Source organism: Pavona decussata, unplaced genomic scaffold, assembly GCF_977016875.1.
Source record: "Pavona decussata unplaced genomic scaffold, jaPavDecu1.1 SCAFFOLD_51, whole genome shotgun sequence".
Lineage (NCBI taxonomy): Eukaryota > Metazoa > Cnidaria > Anthozoa > Scleractinia > Agariciidae > Pavona > Pavona decussata.
In genome coordinates, this window is record NW_028145473.1 from 2,441,803 (window position 1) to 2,464,824 (window position 23,022).

General features: G+C 36.5%; 2 protein-coding genes across 10 annotated transcripts in view; one reads left to right on the forward strand and one right to left on the reverse strand.

Moving 5' to 3' along the window:
* The window catches only part of LOC146481049 (uncharacterized), a 418,045-nt gene that overhangs the window by 215,097 nt on the left and 179,926 nt on the right, over nucleotides 1-23,022 (forward strand). For 2 of the 9 annotated variants that reach the window (XR_014864519.1, XR_014864520.1), the window contains exon 13: nucleotides 19,077-19,495. Coding sequence is in view for 6 of the 9 variants with exons in the window: in XM_085108736.1 (XP_084964862.1) it covers nucleotides 18,995-19,041 (47 nt within the window). In the remaining 3 variants the exon portion in view is untranslated. The other 7 variants (XM_085108736.1, XM_085108735.1, XR_014864518.1 and 4 more) reach the window with 6 other exon arrangements.
* On the reverse strand, nucleotides 8,588-9,695 carry LOC146481056 (uncharacterized). Its single transcript, XM_085108750.1, has one exon. The coding sequence runs from the start codon at nucleotides 9,617-9,619 to the stop codon at nucleotides 8,591-8,593; it is 1,029 nt and encodes a 342-aa protein (XP_084964876.1). The 5' UTR covers nucleotides 9,620-9,695; the 3' UTR covers nucleotides 8,588-8,590.

Consider the following 23,022-nt stretch of genomic DNA (forward strand, 5'->3'; position numbering starts at 1 on the left):
ATACACCAAAGATGATGGTACCAACAATAAAACTGCAAAAGGTATTGCGAAAAATGTGATTAAAAAAGTCATCAAACATGAGGATTACAAAAATATATTATTCAACAACGAGCAAATGTATCATAACATGAAAACGATTAGAAGTGATTTGCATATCCTCAAGAGTTTTTCACTAAACAAAGTTTCATTATCATGTTTTGATGACAAAAGATACATTCACAATGATGGCATAAATAGTTATGCATATGGTCACTACGGAATAAAAGAAGCAGGAGATTGAATCACCAGTATATGCTGGATTAATTTTTCAAAGAAACAATAACGTATTCAATTAATAATTCAATTTTTCGATTTTTCAAAGGTTGTAAACAGTCACATATTTTAATCAATGTTGAGAAAAAGCCATTTTCTCCACTTATGAATTTTTCTTTCAAATGTTTCAAACGATCTTCAGTTATATATTCGAGAAGAGTTCCATCATTTTGATAATCATAATATCTCAACATATCATCAAATAATTCTGAATGAAATTGGCGATTATATTTATAAAATTTGTATAATATTTCGATGTAACAATCACTAATTTCAGTTAACATGTATAATAATAATGTAGATTTCATTTTTTTATAAGGTTTCCAGCTACATGGTTTAAAGAAATGTCACTATTATAAAATATGATAGAAATTTCTGATAAAAAACGTGATTATTCGTTTGTGGCAAATAATCATACCAATAAAAAATTTGTAAAAGCCATCAATTGTAGTAATAATGAGGTGACATACCTTAATAGTATGTATGCTATTCAACAATATCTTGGTATTAATGCAGGGATAGTAAAAATGGTTTGCGAAGGTATTAACCACTGCAAAACTGGAATTTCCAAAAAGAATGGTATTTCTTACAAATTTGAATATGTGAAAAAAGAAGATATGCCGGATGATTATATCAAATCATCAAGAACAGGAGAAAAAAGAATGAGATTATTAACCGATGAAGAAAAATGGGCCAAAAGAACACATACCTGTGAAAGTGGTCAAACAATGAAAAATCAATATAAAAATTATCATAGAAAAAAATGTTTAGAAATTAATGTTTATTAGTTTAGTTTTTTTAACACTCTATTACGTTTTTTCTTCAGCTTATTTATATCTTTTATTAGTTTCAATAAAGAAGGATCAGAAGGCTTGTTTGAGCATCTATCACGAAATCCTTGAAGTTTATTTATACCTTTATCTAACTCTGATAAAAAAAACTTAGAAGACTTTTCTGACATTTTATCTATTTCATCATTTGAATCATCAGAAGAGTCAGAAGAGTCAGTAGAGTCAGAAGAATCAGAAGACTCATCTGAAAAGCATTTTTTTTTAGAAAACATAAGATCTTCAGAATAATCATCAATTTCATCATCGTAAACGCAACTTTTAGTTGCTGTTATTTTTTCGTAAATTTTCTTATAGTCAAGGTAGTTACTTTTTTTAATAATGTATAATAATTTATTTTTCCAATAAGGATCATAAAATTTTTTTTTATTTGATGGGAAGTCAACAAGAGCATTTAATTCATCAAAATCTTCAATGATACAGTTCCAGGAGTGTGCGTCATTATGTGAATATGCCAGTTCATTGAACAGTTTTTTTTCCAATCTATATTATCCATATATGATATATGATATATTAATTTCTGTTTAAACCATTAAAGACTTCAACGGTATCCAAGAATTAAAGTCATCACTATATCCTTTCCATTTCACTAAAGCTTGTTTTTTCTTGTGATCTTTCCGGATGACTTTGTCTATTCTAAATACCTCTTGTTTTGCTTTCAACAATTCAGCTTCATAAAAGCTGCCTTGTATCTCTTCATTATTGAGATCTTTCAGTTTGTATGTGATTGGAGTAGTGTATTGGATTTTATCGATAACGAACACTTCTTCGGTGCAATTTGGTGTATAACCTTTATCAAATACCTTTCTTTTATACTTTGATATCCTGACCTTGTCACCTACTTTAAACTTAGGTAATTTTGGTTGCCTCATATCACCATATAGGTTGAAGTAAACAGTTCCTTTATTTATCTTTTTTCTGGCTTCAGTTGGTGTCATTTTGATTGAACTGTGTTTAGACATATTATACTGTTTCAACAACATGGGTAATATATCCAGGTACATTGTATTGCCTTGGGCAGTGGACTGCTTCCACATCTTGGTTTTGATTGTTCTATTCCATCTTTCCACCACTGATGATTTTTCTTCATTTTCTGTTGAATAGAGTTTTATGTTGTGTTTATGGAGTAAGTCTTTCATATGTTTGTTGTAGAACTCTGAGCCTTTGTCAATCCATAGATACTCTGGTTTATCCCCTTCTTTGAAAATCTGTTGGAATGCTTTGGTTACAGTTTCACCTTTCTTATCTTTTAACGGAACAATCCAGCCGTATTTACTGAAGATATCTATAACCATGAGAAGATACTTATAACCTTTGTTCCATTTACTCAACTGTTGCATTTCAACAAGATCAGCAGCCCATATTTCATCAACATGATTAACAAAAACACGCCGTCGAGTAAAGTTGCGCTTTATGGGTTTATGCAGCTCATCAGCTAACGTTTCTTGCCAGTTTTTACTCGACGGCTTTTGGAGTTTTTTGAAGCTCCAAGTCCAAGCTTTTTCTTTGTGGCTATTGCAGCTTGAGCTAAGCTTGTACCCCAAGGTCTTTCACGATAAGGTATTTCAGATATTCTTTGTAGCATAATATCATCAGCTGCGTGTTTATCGGATAATGATCTAGCATTACTATAATCTATATCATGTTGTTGGCAAATAGCATCTAGTTTATTTATTGGTTCTCGATAATTGGGATCATTTGATTCTAATCTTTCTTCTAATTTTGTGCCAGGTCCACAATAATTGTATTTTTTCCCCTTAGGAGTTCTCATATGTAATTCTCCAAGTTTGGATAGTTGTTTTTGAAGATCGAAACCACTCCCATCGAGATCCTTTCTGTCAGTGACATATTTTTTATAAGGACGTACTTTAGTAGATAATTGATCAAGCATTTCAGAACCTGTCTTCTTTATAAAAGGAGTAGCTTTTTCTAAAGCATAATCAAGAGCCTTCTTTTGTAGCTTGGGATTTCTCAATGCTTCAGATCCATAATATCTACCCATTTCTACAGCCTTTTTACCCAACCATGGGATACCATGTTGAATCAACATATCAGTACCAGTTGATGCTAAAGTATCCATTATGCCCGCCCCTTTGGACGGGCTGTTCCGTTTCCCTGATTTTGTTTAACGAATTTGGTTTTTTTTTATCCCGCATTCTGCACAAGTACAAAAGAACATTAATCGATTATTTTTTGTTCGGACATAACCAGAAGGTTCAACACATTCAGTTTGTTTTTTCTGTTTAACACAATACGATTTTACCATGTATACATATATATTACACAATATTTTTGAAATAACTTATTATGAATTCATGATTATCACTATCAGTAGTATTCAAATGTAAATTGGTATTATGAATTGTTTCTGGAATTGATTTACCTTTTTGACGTTCAATTAAATAATACAGGCACCAGTATCCACATAGTACAGAATCTCTATCTTGAATTTCATCTGATGAATATATCAAAGGTTTACCACTTGTTGCAAGATATTTTCCCACTTCTTTTGGCATAGGTAATCTGAAGCTGTCAAAATATTCAGCATATTTGTTTCCATTTCGATATGCAACCCAATGTGTGCCTGATCCGATATAATCATCAAGATTTATGATCCCCACTTCATTGTTTCTGATGGACATGGGTAATTTATCTTTGCTGAAAACTCCTCTGAAATATTTGATACCAAGCTGTTTAACCCAATTATTAAGATCAAAATTGCTAAGCGGAGTATTAATAAATTCTACAATATGTCCCCGATTAGTGGAATGTTTTTGAAAGGACTGTTTTTTCCCAGTATTAACCCTTTTCCTTTTTTGGAGGTTTTTTTTTTACTCCTATACCAATGGGTTGTTTCCAAGTACCATAAAATGGAGGAGGTCTATAATCAGCCGGAAGAACCAAACCACCATTGGTATTTTTTGGAACATAAACTGGTACAGACCGTCTCAATCTCTCTCTGTCCACTTGCAACCCTCTGCCTGTTAATGCATTCAATAATAAAGGAACGCCAATTGAAGCCAACAATGTACCTAAGAAACCACCTGATTGACTCTTTGTCGGTTTGATAACAATCTGTCCTCCAGTATGAATTGCATTGACTATCTGTTTTTTTTGTTCATTTGTCAACCAATCTTTGTACTTTATCAATTGATCGACTTTATTTTGTGGAATTAAGAGCCCACCAACCTGTCCTTTTCCGACAAGCAAAGCTTGTGATAAAGGCTTTTTCAAGCCTTTTCCGAATATCTTATCAACACCAAGACTTGCAAGACCAGATAATGCTCCAGTAGCCAGTGGACCAGCAGCTTTTGAAGCTAGACTTGTTACAGCTGGAAGTGCCCTCGCACCAAGACTGAATAATGATGACCATAGGCTCCCTCCCATTTTGACTGCTTTTCGTATCTGTGTTTTTGATATTTTGATATCAGAACAAGTACCATTTTCCATTGACTTTCGTAATCTATTTATTTGGGTTTTGGTTAACATAAGTTGGTCAGGTCCGTTTAGTTCATCATGTGATAATCTGATTGTTATTGCTGAATTATTTCTCAATGCTTTTGCTAATTTTTTTTTTTGTCCTTGAGAAAATTTTACACCATGTGAATGATAGCTTGTCATATCTTGTATATGATATGTGTAGATAATTTTTTAGCGAAATAGTAATTTCCCGTAGGATAATATTGATTATCCAAGGTTCAACTTGCTTTTCAACGGAAAAGCAGTTTCCCATCTTTCTGCACAAGTTCAGCATCTTGTTCGTATAAAGTGGTGGGCATAAATTGAGTAGTTTGCGTTTGTGGCACCTGATAGTTCATAATGAAATACCAATTTCGTTGTTCCATCTCTAATATCTGTCTTTTGTTTTGTTAGATCAAAGTATAAAAACCCGAATAATGATTTGAAATTAGATGTATTCAAAAGTGTACCTTGTCCATATTCATTGTTTGGATGAACATACTTCAGTACATCTCGGTAAACACGTGTCATATCAGTTGATGGGTTGTAGTGCACATCAGGATATTCATTACCATTTGCAACAACCAGATGAGCAGATGATAGTGCTCGATTATTAGCAACATTGAATGTGTTGTACAAGAAAGGATTAGTCGTTTGTGCACCAATATTGGCATCATTGATGATGAACACAAACACATGTCTTGGTCGTTCGATGCCAGTTGATATTGTAAATGTGCCAGATCGTAGTCTAGTACTGTTTGATCGTTCGATGTTTTCACGAATTACTACAACAAACAGACTCAGCAGATGGGGTAAACGGATGTTTATTCAAATGTGATACTACTGAAGAGACAACACCCTAAACCCGGGTGAGGTGGGTGGGTTGCTCTTGCTTTCACAAAGGATAACACAGGAATGAATGATCTTTGACACGCACGACATCTAAAGGTCTTATCTGAATACACGCATTACAGAGATATCCATTACGGAAACTAATGTAGTAATTAACCCTTTTAACATATCTACAATAAAAACACTCAATTACTACCACAAACAGACTCAGCAGATGGGGTAAACGGATGTTTATTCAAATGTGATACTACTGAAGAGACAACACCCTAAACCCCCAAACCCAAAGGGGAAAGAGAATAAGGAAAGAAACGAAGAAAAAATGATAATAATAATAATAAAATAAACGGATGGAGGTAAGGGAAAAAATTGAGAAACGAAAATTACGATGTGGGAGAGAGTCTGGTTGTGATAGAATGGAGTATTTTAAACTTATTTGCGTTGGAAAGAGTGAGATAAACTAAATACGCGTCACTCTTCCAATCGCCCTGTGATTTAATGAAAGCTGCAGGCGCTCGATTACAAAAAGCAAATGTAGCGCCCCCGCGACGAAAACTGTGCGAGGAATACTGTGCGGGATTAAACCCAATAGCTGAGAGCGACTTCTTAATAAAAGCGTTATACTGGTGAGCCAATATAGGCCTGTAAGATCCCCGAGATTGACAAACAAATAAAGGTGAAGAAGGCGACAACGGGACGCTCGCTAAATATTGCCTAAGTGCGGTGACAGGGCAAAGGGGCGAGCCAGGAATAAGTGGCAAGGGGATTTCTAAAACGCGTTCCCGAAACTGAAGTGTCTTAGTGCGCGTGATACGCAATAAAGCCCCTTGGGGGATGAAAGTCACGCTAGATACCTTTAAAAAACAGGCCTGGGGATCGCCAATGTCGGACAACTTGTACGGTACTAAATTAGAGATACGTAAAAAGGAAAAGAAAGCGACCAAAAATAAAGCACGCATGCAGACGTGCAAATGATTACCTAAATCAAAAAGACGAAACAATTGTAAGAGGATCTCAACAGTGATCGGTGCTTTTGGGGCGACACGATCACCCAGTATCCGACGCACCGCTCGTTTGGCGAGGTAAACGTCATAATCATGAAGAAATGCAAAACTAGCACCGCACGAGCGGTTAATATGTGAAATAATACTCAAATAATTAACGACCGAACGATATGACTTAAAAGAACGTGACAAAAAAGCTAGATAGAGCAAATAGACGTATTTTGAAACTGGAAAAGGCGAAAAATGAAAATAAGAGCAAAACAATAAATATGTTCTCAGATAGCATCTCATCGAGCGCTTTGTGGAATCGCAAAAAGCGTGGACTTGGACAGTTCCTAAGTACTGCTGCAAAGCGTCGGAGTGATCTGCGAAATGAAATTGTAACAAAAGAAAAGAAAAAAAAATCAAAAATGAATTCGTGGAAAGCAATAGGACATAGCTACTTAATAGACGGTAAAAGCGAACATAGAATCACTAGCGAACACTTGGGTAAGGTTTAAGGTAGCTACAGCATGCTGCACGTAGTCTGAGTATGAGGAATCCAAATGAAAACGACTCAACGCGTCCGCTAAGACATTGGACTTTCCGCTAATATGACGCGCAGATAAACGGATGTTGTTAAGGGAGAGCAACAACCAAAGTTCACGGAGACAGCATTGCATGAAAATGTTCGAGGAACGTTGATTGTTCAATGCGTACACGCTGACCTGATTGTCGGTGAGAATCACAACATGTGAACCACGCAAGCGATCCTGCCAAAGTTTGAGGCAAACGAGGATGGTAAGCAATTCGAGCTGGTTAATGTTCAAATGTTGACTAACAATGAAAGGAGGAAACGTGGCATGGAAGAATTCCCCAAAACACACCGCACCACAAGCGTCAAGACAAGCATCACACGCGAACAATTCGGGATCGGACACGATGATGGCGGTCGGGATCACTGAGACACCATTGTAGTGATGAAGAAAAAATTTCCACCAGATAAGATCCTCACGCATAACATCGCTGACAGGAAATAACTGATGTCGGGGACTGGCAAAACACGCACGTAAGGCGTTGATTAAACGACAACTGAAGGCACGACCCGGACGAACGCAAGCCGTAACGAACGCCAGTTTACCCAGAAGTTGTTGCAATTCGCGCTTAGAGAAATGGGTCTTATCCAACCATGAAGAAAGAAGGTTTTGGAGTTCGTGCAAGCGGAACTCGGAAACTGTCAATGTCATTGTTAGCGTGTTCACAGATATTCCTAAACAGGTCATTGTGTGCGTGGGGGGAGTATCTTTAGCAGGCGATGATTGCAATCCGAGCTAGGAAAATAAATGAGTCATGCGATCAAACGATTGAGTGGCAAGTTCGGCGGTTTCGGCGCCGTAGAAATCATCAATGTAAACGTCTACGAGAATGCCTTCTTGGTTAAGAATATGCGCGACGGCTTTCGTTGTTCGTTGGCAGGCTAAAGTAGCTGAGCGTAAGCCGAAAGGCATGACAGTGTGAAAATAAAACTGACCATCCACTGTGAAACCGAGAAGATGATAATCGTGCGGGTCCACAGGAATTTGTCGGTAGGCTCGTTTGAGGTCCTTTTTAAAAAAGAAGGCAACCAGGACCCTTGAGATTAATAAACTCGGTAAGTCTGTCTATCCCGGGCAAACGCAATTTGAAAGGTTCGTTGAGGTATTCATCGGGCATAATGCCGTCATTAACTGACTGTCCGGGTGGAAAACTGAGATCATGGACCACGCGTGGGATGCTGGAGTCGCGTTTTGGAACACATTGTAAAGGAGATACAACACAATCGACACTAAAAGGGTTGAATTTGAACGGGCCAATTATAGCATGATATTGAAGTTCTTGTTGAACGTAATTGCGAAGCAGCTGCAGATTGCGAAGCGCGGACGGGTGATTATAAATAGTTGAGCGCGGAAGCTGACTCGAAGTGTAATTGATGGGCCAACCAAATTGCAAAAACTGTGTCACAACAGCATCGGGAGAATTGCTCAGATAATAGTGCCAACGTTCAATGTGAAAGGCTGTTGTTAATGCTTGAGTCTGTTCTTGAAAATTGTAACGCAAAGTTGATCTCACTAAGTCAGCGAGACCAACTTGCGAGATATGTCAGTCTCGACTGGAATCCACAGAGCTAATTGTCGTGACTGTGGGGATGGGAAATTTGCGTTTTGCACAATGCAGCATAGGATGTTCCACCGAGTCGCATACACGACATCGGTGGTTGGTGGCATATGTTGTAGCCGTAGCGGAACAACTACATTTCGCAGTATAGTTCCAGTCCCGGCAATAGCTTTCCTTCTGTGCGCGGTCAGAGCGGTTCAAGGATCGCTGAAACGGTGTTTGGGGACCCGCTTGACTCTGCTGTCGCGGAGTGCCCGACGGGCGTGCCTGCGAAGCGGTGCGCAGATCCTGGTGAGTGAAGAATGTTTGCGATTTTTCACGAATAGCGTCAGAGTTCGACCAGGAGAGCCTATTCTGTTCTATTGCGGTAGCGATCGCTAAATGAAAGCTACGCACACTCGACCAAGTGTAAGTAGATGCACGCTCCATTAGAAGTTGAAGATGTGTCATCAAGGCTGGTTTACTTAGATCAGATTGTTGCTTTTGGAATTCTAAAAACCCATTAACGAAATCCGGGAGCTCTAATGAATCATAAAGTATAGTACCGTTTGATGAGAAGACGTAGTTATTGGGTAGGGTAGATCCGGGTTTCATCTTTTCCCGCAGTTGCTCCAGCGTGGGGATCACTCGGAACGGAGCGGTGGAAGTGGTCAGTGCGGCCTGCAGGGAAAGTGGCTGTTCGACAACCTTAGGCGTCTGTGGAGACTCTGGAGTCGCACCTTTTAGTTTAGCCATCTCCAGTTGGGCCCTCGTTATTTCTAGCTCAAGCTTTAGGTTGTCGTTCTTGAGTTTCTCGATTTCCAATAGAGTTTCTGGGGAGGAGGCTGGTGGAGGATCTTTCTTGGAGTTTCGTGCCTCTGATTTTCCCACTGATCTGGTGGAGGTTGTCTTGGATTTTGCTTTCTTAGGACGGGCACCGGTTGATTCAGGGAGTTCGGTGCCCATGGAGGCCATGAGTTCCGTCAAATTGTCAACATCATAGATGTAGTCATCTTTATCTAAGTGACTGGCCATGACGACGAATTGACAAAAAGGCTGAGGAAATTGGATGTGAGCGGACGAAAGATATTGCTCTTGCTTTCACAAAGGATAACACAGGAATGAATGATCTTTGACACGCACGACATCTGAAGGTCTTATCTGAATACACGCATTACAGAGATATCCATTACGAAACTAATGTAGTAATTAACCCTTTTAACATATCTACAATAAAAACACTCGAGATAGGCCCACTTATGTGGTTTCATAAACTGATCAATGTATAATAACTGTCCTTCTGAATTGAAAGTTATTCTTGGCACAACTAGTTGCATCCTCATTATCATAACATGGCACGCAGCCCCAGCTTGCCAAATAAGATTATTATCTGATTCAATTTGTAGATTTATTTCCAATCTTGTTGAAGGAAGAAGTTCATCTCGTTGTGCCTCAAAAAATGAAAAATGGTTCAGTGATATTTCCGTGGGAACCTCAGCTGAAAGACCGAGGGTCGCTTTTCTTGCAGCAAACCCTTTATTGTAATTTGCCTGAGCAGGTCTTTCTTCAGGGTGTCGGTTTGTATCCAAATAAAATAATTCATTTGTTGCAGTTGATTGGGCGTATTCTTGACTGTATTCTAACAAATTTTTGATATTAACAGCTTGATTTGCATCGTTACAGTCATAAACTTTCCGACCATTTAGTTTAACATCGAAGTTGTTGATGAATGAATGGGATCCATTAACAATCCCATTATGATCCTCAGCCGCAATATTAGCGTTAGCCATTGTTTGTACTTTGAAGGTCATTGAGATTCTGGCATTATACCAGTCGAAAGGTGTTACCTCACCTGTGTTGTCAACCACAAACCTGTATCCAGTCTTCTTCTGAGATGCATCGTTAGCTAGAGCGGTAGTATTCAGTGGTGTTTCAAGTTCGAAAAAGACATCTTCATAACGTTCTAAATATTTTGGATTCCTGAATGATTTCATTATACTATTATATTACACAATTTTCCTCCTTCTGATTTTCCCACCAGATATTATCTGATTCACTCGATCTGCTATTTCCATATCAGAAAGTTTTTTTGTCACCTTTGGCTGAGTGGACACACTAGTAGGTGACAAAATTGAGGGTCGTTTTTTACTCAATAACTGAACTATCTTATCTCCGGCTTTATTCCCAATATGCTCTCCAGTTTTTGTAACAGCCTTTGTAGCTGCTGTTTTAACTCCTTTTTTAGCTAATTCTTTGGTTGTTTTTCCGAATAATTTTGATGTAATTGATGTAAATATATTCCCACCAACAATTGATTCATCGTAAATATTCTCTCTAACATAACGACCCATTTCTGGGTCAAATCTTCTTTTGAATTCACTTTGTCTCATTATACAATTTCATTACACAAAACTTGAACGTAGAATTAAACTCATAAACCAATCTATATTATTTAAATCAATGGGTCTGTTTAATGCATCCGTTACCGTTATTCTCATCTCGGATATGATATTTTTTGACACTGGACTGAATAAAGCTCTTTTCGGTTCAAAAGTAAATGGGTATGATCTTCTTAAATTATCTGTTGGGATCATTATCAGTGTATTTGTTCATACTCCATCACTAATACTGTCAGTTATAAGATCACAATTTATGTTTATGACATGAATACTATTGGTTATATTTGGAAGTTTGCTGCTATATTCAGTCTGTGTTATTATTTTAGGCTCGAAACCGATCAGATCACTGAATTTTGAATTGGATATATCTAATCTCCATTTGTTTCCAAGTTCGACAACGACACGATAACTTGATAAAACAAAATACAGTTTGACAGCTACACCATTAGCTGGTTGATCATCGTTTTGTTTAATGGCTTGTGTAATATAATTATTGAGATCATCATAACTGTACATACCATCAACAAATGTGATTGTTTGCCAATTGGCTCCACTATCTTTGGAGTATTTGATTTTATTATGGTTGTTTTTATTATTGATATTATGCCATGAATAAGTCATTGACACACGATTAACTGCTAGTTCATGTTTCATATCGCTGCCAAGATGAATTGGTGGATTAAACTTGATTGAAAAGTCTTCAGGCTGACTCCTACCTATTTTTTGACGATTAACGGATGATATCTTTATTTCTCGTTCTTGCATTTATATCATTAGAATACATAATTCTTCAACAGCTCAATGAGTTGTTTATTGGAAATCGTACCTAGTTGATTCAATTTATGGGCAATCTGTGAAAATTCATTTTTAACGGAGTTATTCCCAGCTAAAATGGATCCGCCGAGAAGTTCCATTCTGTCAAGTAGGTCATTTATATTATTGAAATAGACAACTCCTGATCCTATTTTTTTTAACTTATTACTGGTTTTATGGATTGGAATGTCACTCAGTTGGTTTAATTCATTGAAAACCATTTTGGCTATATCACTGTATTTCTTTTTCGAATTGAATCTCTTTGTGAGGAGATCAATGGTGTCAAAATCAACCTTCTTATCAAGCACTTTTTGTCCATCTTTTGATGCAATAAGACGTAATTGTCCCATCAATTTGGGGATATCAATCATGAGACCACCATACTGACCATATTGATTTATCTTATACGCATTCTGCTTTGGTTGATTATAACCGGATCCTGTTTTAGGAGTCTTTTGACCTTCTTCAATAATACCCATTCGCCGTCTGTATTTTTGTATAGTTGCAATCTCTTCATCATATTCGGCTATTTTATCTTTATTATTTTTTCTTGCTGTTTTTGTTGTTGACAACTGTCTCTTTCGCAGTCCTATTTTTTTGTTGACATTACCAGATTCATCTATTACTTCTTTAACAATTGTTGGATCTTTAATGGTTTCTAACAAAACATTACCTGGTAAGGGTAATTTATATTTTTGTAATGTTCCCAATTCTTCTTCTGTGAATCCTCTATTCATATTAGATACCATTTGTGGAGATTGTTCACCGCTTGGTCCTGACAGTTCTTATCTTTTCACTTGTTCTGAATACGGTAATACAAGCGTTGATGTGATTGCTTTATGGTTTTTGTCTAATTGCTCAATTAATTTATCCTGTTTGTCGTCGATTGCTTGTTTTGTCTCTTCCTGAGCTTTAATTATTGGTTTGAACGTTTCTGATAAACCCAGTTGTAAATCTTGTTTATTATGCTTATATTCCTTCAACGTGTCTCCTACCTCTTTAGTTAAGATTCCAGCCTTAATCTTGCCTTCCGATATTTGTTTCAATCGTTGAATATCCATTATACTATTTGCTTACATAAACTTATCTCAACTTATCTCAACTTATGTTTCAAATTTTATATACAAATCAATCATAAACCCTTATCTATTGTCTAATGTTGTGTAAGCAAATAGTATAATGGATATTCCAAACTATGACAATGAAAATGAAAACAACAATTTTAAACGGTTGTATGGATTCATGCCAAATGATACATTTCGGATGCTTATCTGTGGTAATACTGGTTCGGGGAAAACTAATCTTCTTTATCACATGCTTATGAGACCATTATTATACTATGATCAGATACATCTTTATGCAAAAAATCTAGAACAAGCAAAGTATAAAGTTATGATTCAAAAGCTAAATGATATATCAAATAGTGTTGGTTATGATGTGATAGTTTACAGCAATGATCAGATAGTTCCAGTTGAGAGTTTAATGGATGATGAATCACAAAAGATTGTCATATTCGATGACTTTATTTGTGATAAAAACCAAAAACCATTAATCGATTATTTTATAAGTGGTCGGCATAAAAACTGCTCTGTTATTTACCTTAGTCAATCATTTTACAAGACGCCAAAGGACATCAGGTTGAACTGTTCACATTTCTGTGTCTACGACTTCCCAAGCAATAATGAACAGAGTCTGATATCCCGTGAATTGGGAGTTGATAAGGGAGCATATATTGAAGCCACCAAAAAACCATATTCTTTTCTCTATGTGGACAGACCTATGAAGGTTGTAAAAAGAAACTTTTACGGAAATTTAAACTAGTTTAAACCTGAAATACCCGAAGGTATTAAAGCTTCAGAGACTTCTGAACCTGACCGAAGGTTAGTGAACAGTCTAATCAATAAGTATAATGGGAATTTTCAATGATGAAACAACTTCTGCATCAGGTTCTGGATCAATAGGACAACAAGGTCCTCAAGGACCTCCAGGCTTTGGTTTTATACTAACAGATAATGGTGATTATAACTTAGAAAACAAAAAAATGGTTAATGTCAAACAAGGCACTAATCCTAACGATGCTGTCACAAAGAGTCAGATTCAATTGTTTGAGGGAGCTCAACCAGGTACAGTCGTCAATAATAAAGCGGTAATTTACAGCAATACTGGCAGTGTTCATACCAACAGCATATATTTACAAGATACACCAGACAATGCTGGTAGCTCCAATGATGTTCGATTAATGACTGATCATCAGTCTTATGAAAACATTCATCTTCATATACCAGATTTGCAAAACTTTGATGGTTATGGTGGACGAGCTAAAAGCGAAATAATGGTCACATCAACAGAACAACATATTACCGGACGGAAAACATTTTTTGGTATTAATGTTTTGAAACCTGATAATGACGATCAAGCAGCGAATAAAAAGTACGTTGATGATTCTGTTAAAAAATACCATCACCTGATTTAACTGGTTACTTACTTCTTATTGGCTCTAGAGCAATGACTGGTAACCTTGATATGGGTAATAAACAAATCACCAATCTTGGTGCTAATATTCAAAATACCTATGATGTTGTCAATTTGGGTTTTTGTGATACTAAATACCAACAAAAAGTTTCAAATAGTGACCTTGATATGGATCAACATCAGATAAAAGATATGGCACAACCAACTGATGATAATGATGCTGTTAATAAATACTACGTTGATCATAACTTTCTTAACCGTCTAAATCCTGCTGCAATGGGTGGTGATCTAGACATGCGTGGTCATGTAATTAAATTTCTGAAATTATCGAAAGATCCATCAGCTGCTGCTCGGGTGTCCGAGCTGAATCTCAAAGCTGATAAAAACTATGTTGACGATCGAGATACCAATGTTATCAATACTGTTTCAACTTTAGTTAATACCAATTTGAACACCACCCTTAGAATAAATGGGAGCAATTCAATGACTGCTGATTTAAATTTGGATGATCATAAGTTGATAAATGTTAAAGAACCAACCAAAGATAAAGACGGTGTAAATAAAAAGTATTTTGAAGATAAACTTGCTGAATCACATTTGATTAGCAGTCACAAAACAAACGAATTCAAATACCTGTATGACACAGATGAATCAGCTTCAGAATATAATATCAGGGTAGATGGGTTCGAAGAAAACTTTAGAGCATCTGCTCATCAAAATAAAAAGGCGTATTCAATCACAATGATTAAGGACACTGATGGATCTAATGATTATCGAAGTGGTATCTCATTCAACATTTATCCATTACCCATTGGTACGTTCACAATGATATTCGAATACTATTGGCCTGAATCCACCAATGTATCATTATCAACTCAAGGAACAACTGTCTATATTCACAAACAGGTCTACCGAGCATTTGACACGTACGGCAAACTGCTTGTTCAGATAAATAATAACAGTAAAAACACACCCGATCGTATAACATTGGTAATCCATGGCAGAGCTGTTGTCCAGAACCCAGAAGGATACTTGGTTATTTATGGAATCAAAGCATGGAGTGATAGTGTAGATCCAAGGGTTTATGATGGTTTGAAAAATGAGATGTACGCTGATATTAATATGAATAATAATAGGATCGTAAACTTGGCTGATCCTACAGAAGATAAAGAAGCTGTAAATTTACAATTTCTACAGAAAAAAAATGGACCAGTTCGGATTTTCGGAGATGTTATACATAATGGTTATTTCATCACAAAAGGCGCTTATCTCAGATTCGATAAAAAAATATGGATCACAGATATAAGACGTATGAGAAGAACTTAGGAAAGAGTCACAGACACAATTATTATAACACTTCTAAGTAATCAAAAAAATAATTATAACTTCGATTTTCAAGATGCTAACACAGTATGGATAACTGTAAATAGATTATTCGATACTATTGTTTCACTGCAATGTGCAAAATTAAGAAACATCTATTTTACTATTTATCACAAAGCAATATTAATATAATCATATCATATACAATGCCATACGTAGAAGATGAAAACGGAAATAAGTTTGAATATACAGTCAGACATGAAATGCAGCAAGATATCATATGGAAAGAACCAATTCACGTCAATGATGATAGTCACCTTGACACAGAAGACCGTCATCTGATTATCAAAGATGGAACACAACCAAATCATGCAATATCTCTGAGTCAACTCCAGAGCTACACAGAGGATACTATCAAACCACTGATTAACAATGGTATAAGACAATCTTTGGTGCAATTGGATTCTGACATCAAAGGACTATTGGAGAATATGATGCGTGCTAAAATAAAACCGTTAATAATCAGCACGATTAATGAAGCTCTTAAAAAATCATAAAATTTTGTGTGACAATAATTATAGAAGACTATGATTGATGTAACAGAGTTTAACCACGTCAGCAACACATTATCATCTGACCAAATCGATGAATTGAAATCTTATTACAAAACATATCACAAAAAAAATGTGGATTTACAAAAAAGCTTATAAATCCTATAGAAAATGGAAATTAATCGGTAACATCAGTTCTGCAATTATTGCTGCTGGTGGTATATCCAGTAGTATACCCACTTCAGGTATATCTCTTGTTGCGGCTACTGCTATTTCACTTTTCATTCAAATATATATGAAGCATAAAAATGTCGATATAAAAACATATCAATGGCATTACGCCTACCAAAGATACGGGCACTTGTTAATATCCATAAAAGAAATCCTTAGAAGTGGTGAATTCGATGATGACCTCCTGAAAAAAGTACAACATGCTGATGATTATATTTTATATTTTGTATGATAAGTTATTTTACTAACCTATTTCACCACCAATCGAATCCAATACACTATCCCAATACTGTTTATAACCAGCCAATGTTCGGTCACTCTTAATACAAACAAGCGGACTGTGTTCTAATCCCATGGCGCTTAAAATTTGTTCTAATAAAAATTTTATACTGATAATACGTTTCCTTTTCCCATTAATATGGGGAAGGATTTTATTTATTTCAGCGAAAATACGATGTATTTTTGCCCTCTGTTGATAATTAGTACGAATCATCGATGCTGCCAATAAATCATCGATTATATTTTCAAGATGATATTTTCGATTGTAAACGCTCTTTGTACGAACTCGATAAAGATTCTCATTAACATATTCGTTTACTACTTTATAGCCAGCAACTTGCCCGCAATTTTTACAAACTGAATAACCTCTATCAAGAATTATATGAGCATTATCACAACATTGTTCGCGTTCGTTCGACTTACGATTTTCAAACTGCTCATGACAGAAAGGACAAGACTCTCCAAAATCCTTGAAATCTTCATGAATTTCCGCTGAACATAAATCACAATTCATTCTACTATACAATATATTATTGTACACAATATTGTTTAATACGTGTAAGAAAAAATAATAAAAAAGAAGCCTTTGTTATGCAAAATGCAAAACCGTTTAAATATTAAACATTTTCAACCAGTTAAATCAAACTCAAGCTCATATTTTCATAAGAAAAAAAACAACCACGATAACATTTTCATGGCTGACATATTTCACAGATTTTTACACAAGCTGTGGAAGTTACACAGAATTTTATACATGATGTGAAAGTTACACAGAATTCTATACAAGCTGCGAAAGTTACACAGAATTTTATACAAGCTGTGGAAAATTTTGTGTAATCATTTCATTGGCTAAAAAAATCATACACTGTCACATGACCTTGGACACAATAGACTAAATTTAGACGCAGGCGGGAAAGTCCTACTGCATTACATCATTTCCAAGAAAGTGAAACAGTGTTTGGATAATGGTGTGATTGCGTTTCTTACGCGTAAGAAAAAAAGTAACGACGAAGAGACAAGCTATTGACAGCAAAGAATAAATTTTCCAAAAAGGCTTAAAGAGATATCACTATATAATATTATAAAGAAATGGAAAATAAATATATCATAAAAATTCCAATTAAAGCTGAAAAACATATCAAAAGTATCGTAAAATATAATTCATACAATATTAAAAAGGAATGTATCAAAATATTAAACCGGTTAACCAAATGTCATAGTTGTAAAAGAAGAAGAACATATCGACAATTTTTTTTATAAGGGAATAGTAACTTCTGTTTGTAAAAAATGTTTTTTCAGTCGAGATCCAAAAACTGTAAATCTAATTTATTCAGGTAGTCCTATTCAACTTATAGAATACAATATTAGTGATACTAGTGTTTTCGTGGAAACAAATTTTTATTTCATTGTTTTCAGGGAAACATATGGAAGTATCAGTATTCAAGTAAAAGGAGGACATATTTCATATGTATGTAATGGAGAAATATTTGATGAACCATATGATGATTTGATGGTTAATTACGCGGAAAATAATAAGCGCAAAATTGTGGCAAAATTATTAGCGCAAAAAAATAAAAAATAATTAATTCGCTTGAACCATATGATGATGCTATTACCCCCTCAGCCCATCGTCGCTTCGCTCCTCCTCCCACCGTAGCTTCGGGGGAGTTTTTAACGCTTCTCCATCCCCTGCTCGCGCTTCGCGCTGCGCTGCCGAGAAGCTAAACTCCAGGCTTCGCCTGAACCATATGATGATGCTATTTCGTGAGCTTGTTATGATCATGTTTTGGTTTTGAATTAGCTCTTAAATTTTAGCGCAATTTTTTAAACGCACTTTTGCCATTATTTATATATAGAATTCCAAAAAATTTCTTTTGAAAATGCCTTGAGGAAATTTCGTCTGGAAAAATAATTGATTCTATTTTTTAAAAAAATATCAGCACAAAAATTAACCATATTTTGGAAAAAGCGTGAAAACCCTCATGTCCCATACTACTAGGGAATTGTTTAAAAAATGGTTCTGTCTTGTTAACACTAACCCTGCTAGGGCATAGAATATAGTTTTAGTTATATTTGGCTGAGGACAGTTAGGATGGAAGTGGATTGTAACAATATGCTCAATATGTTCTTCCCGATGCTCTAAGAGCATTTTCATTTTAACAAAAAAGGTCCTTGTCAAATATTTGAGAAGTTTAGACCCAAATACTGCAAAATCGTAGTGACGGTGTCCGTTTAAAGTGGATTTTGGTTTTTCTCTTTTGTCATTTCTTTGTAATCGGTTTATGTCTCTGTGCTATATTCCATCCTGTATATGGGTTTGTTTTCTTTGCTCACATTTTCAGATTTTATTGAAAGGGTTTGTATCTTGAAACTTTTGAGTTTTAGTTGACACCCAGGTAATTGTCCAATTTTTGCTTCTTCCAGAAGGCAAGAACGCATAATAAACCAGTTGTGTTTCCCACGGATATGACAAGTTTGGCGTCCGCAAGAACACAAAGAGTTGACAGCTCATCTTCAAGTCGTGCTTGATAGACTGATAACCATGACGCTGGCTGCACTCATCAGTTAGGAAAATAACTCAAATTATTAGGAAACCACTATACTCGGTTCAACTTCGCATGTGCCTAATGCAAATTAGCAAAACAATAACTTTTGTTCGGCACACGTAAAGTTCTACGTTTGAACCGAGCCAAAGTTTGGATTAATCATAGATATGAACAAAGTGGACTTTATAGGCGATTGAAGTAGCCAAATTACCAGTAAAGGTCACTTAGATTAGAGACTAATTCCAAGAATGAGGATCTTTGAGATGTGCTTTTCTGATTCTCGAAAACGTTTAGTCGGTCAATGACTGATTACTATCAGTTGCCATAGTGAGTGAAATAGTTATCAGAGAATGCAGCAGTACAGTATTTCCCTACGAGTAGCACGGCTCAATAATTAGATGTAGTTTTATGTTTATTCAAATTAGGTTTATTGTTATCCAATTCCTATTTTTATGTTCCTGATAGATAATCTCTATGCACACTTTTATGTGGATTGTTTATAGGAGGTCTAAGGCGTCAGTTCAGCCGAAGGTTGTCGTGTGTGCCAAAAAAACACATCCAAGCCGGATCAAATTGAATTAGAAGAACACAGACAAGGAAATAAGATTTCCTAGCAACGTTTCAATAATGGACCAGTAATTATAACACTTACCTTTTTAGCATCCTACACGATATCCTTGCCTCGTTTATGCTTAGCTGAATTTCGAAAAAATGCTGGCAGACTTTCGGTGTCTTTTTGGGTAGCTGATCAATTCGAAACTTCAACATCCTTTTCTCAGCCAATTGAACTTTTATAAATTTGCTTTGTCAAATTTCCGCCATATTAGGCCAAAAATTAGTTTCCAAAACCCTACCCAAGTGCTTTGGTTGACGGTGAAATGCTCTTCCCCAAGACCTGTTATTCAAGGTATAAAATCTAAATCTTCAAATCATTACACTCATGCCACAAAGTTTTTGAAATCCTATTTTTTGTGCCCCATCGTTCAATATATTGTAATTTTCTCTTAATTAAACTACCACGTGTATACACCGAATTCATTAAATTGGTCGCCGCAAGACAATTGACACGCGAGGAATTGTCGGCTTGAGGACAGGAGACGACAGGCGATCACGCTTGATAAAATTTGTGCAAGCTTCCTCCCTTCTCTTAGAAAGGGCAGTGATACCACATTGAACTACGGCATCGTCATAGTGACAGTTCGGCAGAATGATGCGTAGGGCCCTGTTTTTGTACAGATTCTATAGCGTCATCTAAGTATTTTGGTAGGGCTGCCTAAACAGGGCAGGCATATTCTAGTACAGATCCTACAATGCTACAGTACACTTGCACTAGCTGCATGATAGTGAGGACACTCTTCTTAAGCGCGCGCAGTGCGTACAAACGCTTGTTGGCCTTTTTGACTCTATGCTCTATGTGTACGTTCCATGAAAGATCTTCAGAGATATAGACACCTAAGAGCTTATAGGTCACAACCCTTTCAATGACAGAACCCCTAACGGTAAGGGGGCTAGGGGGTAATGGGCTTTACTGCATAAGGTTAATGATCATTTCTTTGCAATTTCTTAGAATTAGGTTTCATGCCTCTTAAGTAAGCATATGTAGAGATATCAGAGATTCGGCAGAAAAACGTTCAAGTATTTTGGCTATCGGAGAGGTTCGCTTGCTTTACTATCCCAAAGAAAAATAAAGAGACAGTTCGTAGTCTACGTATTACTGTCTTTAAATGTGACCTTGGAGCTAAAAATGTTTTCTCGACCCAGGTGCTCGTATTTATTTTCTCCTCATTTTGCTGTATGATTGTTCGTAGCTGACAAGGATAACCCATTGACTCCACAAACGAGGAGTATTTCTTTCTTCAATTCTGGAGGCAATATACCCCACGGGAAGAATAGGATTTAATTTCTACCTTTTCCTGTGATGTTTAAGATGTAAACAATGCTTAAGTCTCAGCCAACAGTGTTTATAGTGTGGGATTGGCGTTTACGGTTGCCTTGCACCGGCTTCGGCAGAAGAGGGCGCTTTCCCGGAGTCTGACCTAAGCTGACAAGGCCTGATAACACCGAAGCCCGGTAGATATGACTATGAACAGGCGTGAGGTACAGGTCATACCGCGGAGCTGTACATGTGTAGTGCGATCATTGCAATATAAATGGTTAGCCAGAAGTCCATCATCCGGAGCATTCAACCTCCATACACACTGTCATGGACAGGCTCAAAGGCAGTTTTAGACAAATATTAAAACACGCATGTGGTGCTGCCCTTTCCAATAACTGACAATGTAAGTAAATGTACCAGTAAATTCCTCAAGACGGCAACGGCCGGAAAAAATAAATCGTAAAGCGGCTGCATGCGAAGGGCAGTTTGACGGTATCCTTCCCTCCAAAATTCGGATAAAACGCGGTCAAATGTCAAAATGAGAAATTTATTGAGTTAAAGATAAGATGTTTACTTTGGCAGCTCAAAGGTAGTATTTTTCTGTGAGTTTGCTAAAGTGAAGTACGTGGGGACTGCTCGGCACTGCGTCTGTGTTTACTGTCTGGATGCGTGACATTAGGAAAACCTATTCACTAAACCGGAATAGTCATAAACTTATTTAGTACTCAGAGACTCACAAAAAAATTATCAGCTTTGAACTCTCAAAGTAGACTGAAAAAAGTCTCTCTTTTGCTCGAAAATCCGCGGGGAAGAACGGAAAAGACTGACCTGAGCGAGCACGATATTCGAGTAGCCGCGATTCGCGCGCGCGCGAATACCGTGCTTCAGGCTTGAGTTAAAGAGAGACTACTTGCAGTCTACCCTCAAAGTAATAACCTTATCTTTAAGGTGATTCCCGCAAAATAAAAGTTGAGTCAGACGTGAAATTTTCTCAAACTTTCTCTGATTGTTCACTAATGTATTATTTCAAGATGTATAATAAAAAAAAGATGGGTCACCTTGTCCGCGAAAGAGCTACGATCCACTCAATTTACTCCATAATCACTTGCAATATTTGCTTTCGAAAAATGAGTTTATTTGATCAATTATTGCTTGTTTGGTGGTAACAGAAGTTAGATAGATAAAGCAGAACTGAGAAAAACGTTATACAGTAAACTCCCTTTATTTCAGACACCCTCGGGACTGCGAGTTTGTGCCCTTAATAGCGAGAATCCGTAGTAGTGGGAATTTATTTCAGTCAAACGTCTGTCCGTGCCGATCGGGGTGTCGGTAATAGCGAAGTGTCCACAAGGCGAGAGTTGACTGTACATAAAATTATGAAGCATAATCGGCAAATTAAGATAAATTTCTTGGTAAGGAAGCACAAGATGAGGCAGTATCGACCCAAAACGTTTCTTGCGGGCAATTTCTCAGTTTCACTATTCTCACTTCACACCTTACAGCATTGTCGCTTCTCTTAACGACCAATAGCCCATTTCCGAGTTGCTGTGAACTGCACTATGAAAGCGAGGCTAAGTGCAAAACTTTTTATATGAAAATTAGTTTTGTTTGCATATGAATGGAAACTAATTTTCATAACAAAACCTTTGCACTAAGTCTCGCTTTCATAATGAGGTTTAAAGCAACTCGGAAATGGTCTATTCGTAGTTAATTCAAGGCAGTGGTTATGAAACCTGACAAACTTCTTTGTTATCTGTTTTTGTTTGACTTTTTGGCCTTGACCCTGCACAAAAAACAATAGAGTTTGGAATGTGATGGAGCAACTGACTAATCGAAGCGTTTTCGTTAAGATATGCAACTGTGGTGTGAACATTAAAAAAAAGGATTGTGCAGGGTCACGCCCTTCCAACATAAATAGCAGTACCATTGTTTTAATGGAAAAGTTTCC

Coding starts and splice junctions, on each gene's coding strand:
- LOC146481056 (XM_085108750.1), bottom strand. CDS start 9,619: ATGGCCAGTCACTTAGATAAAGATGACTACATCTATGATGTTGACAAT.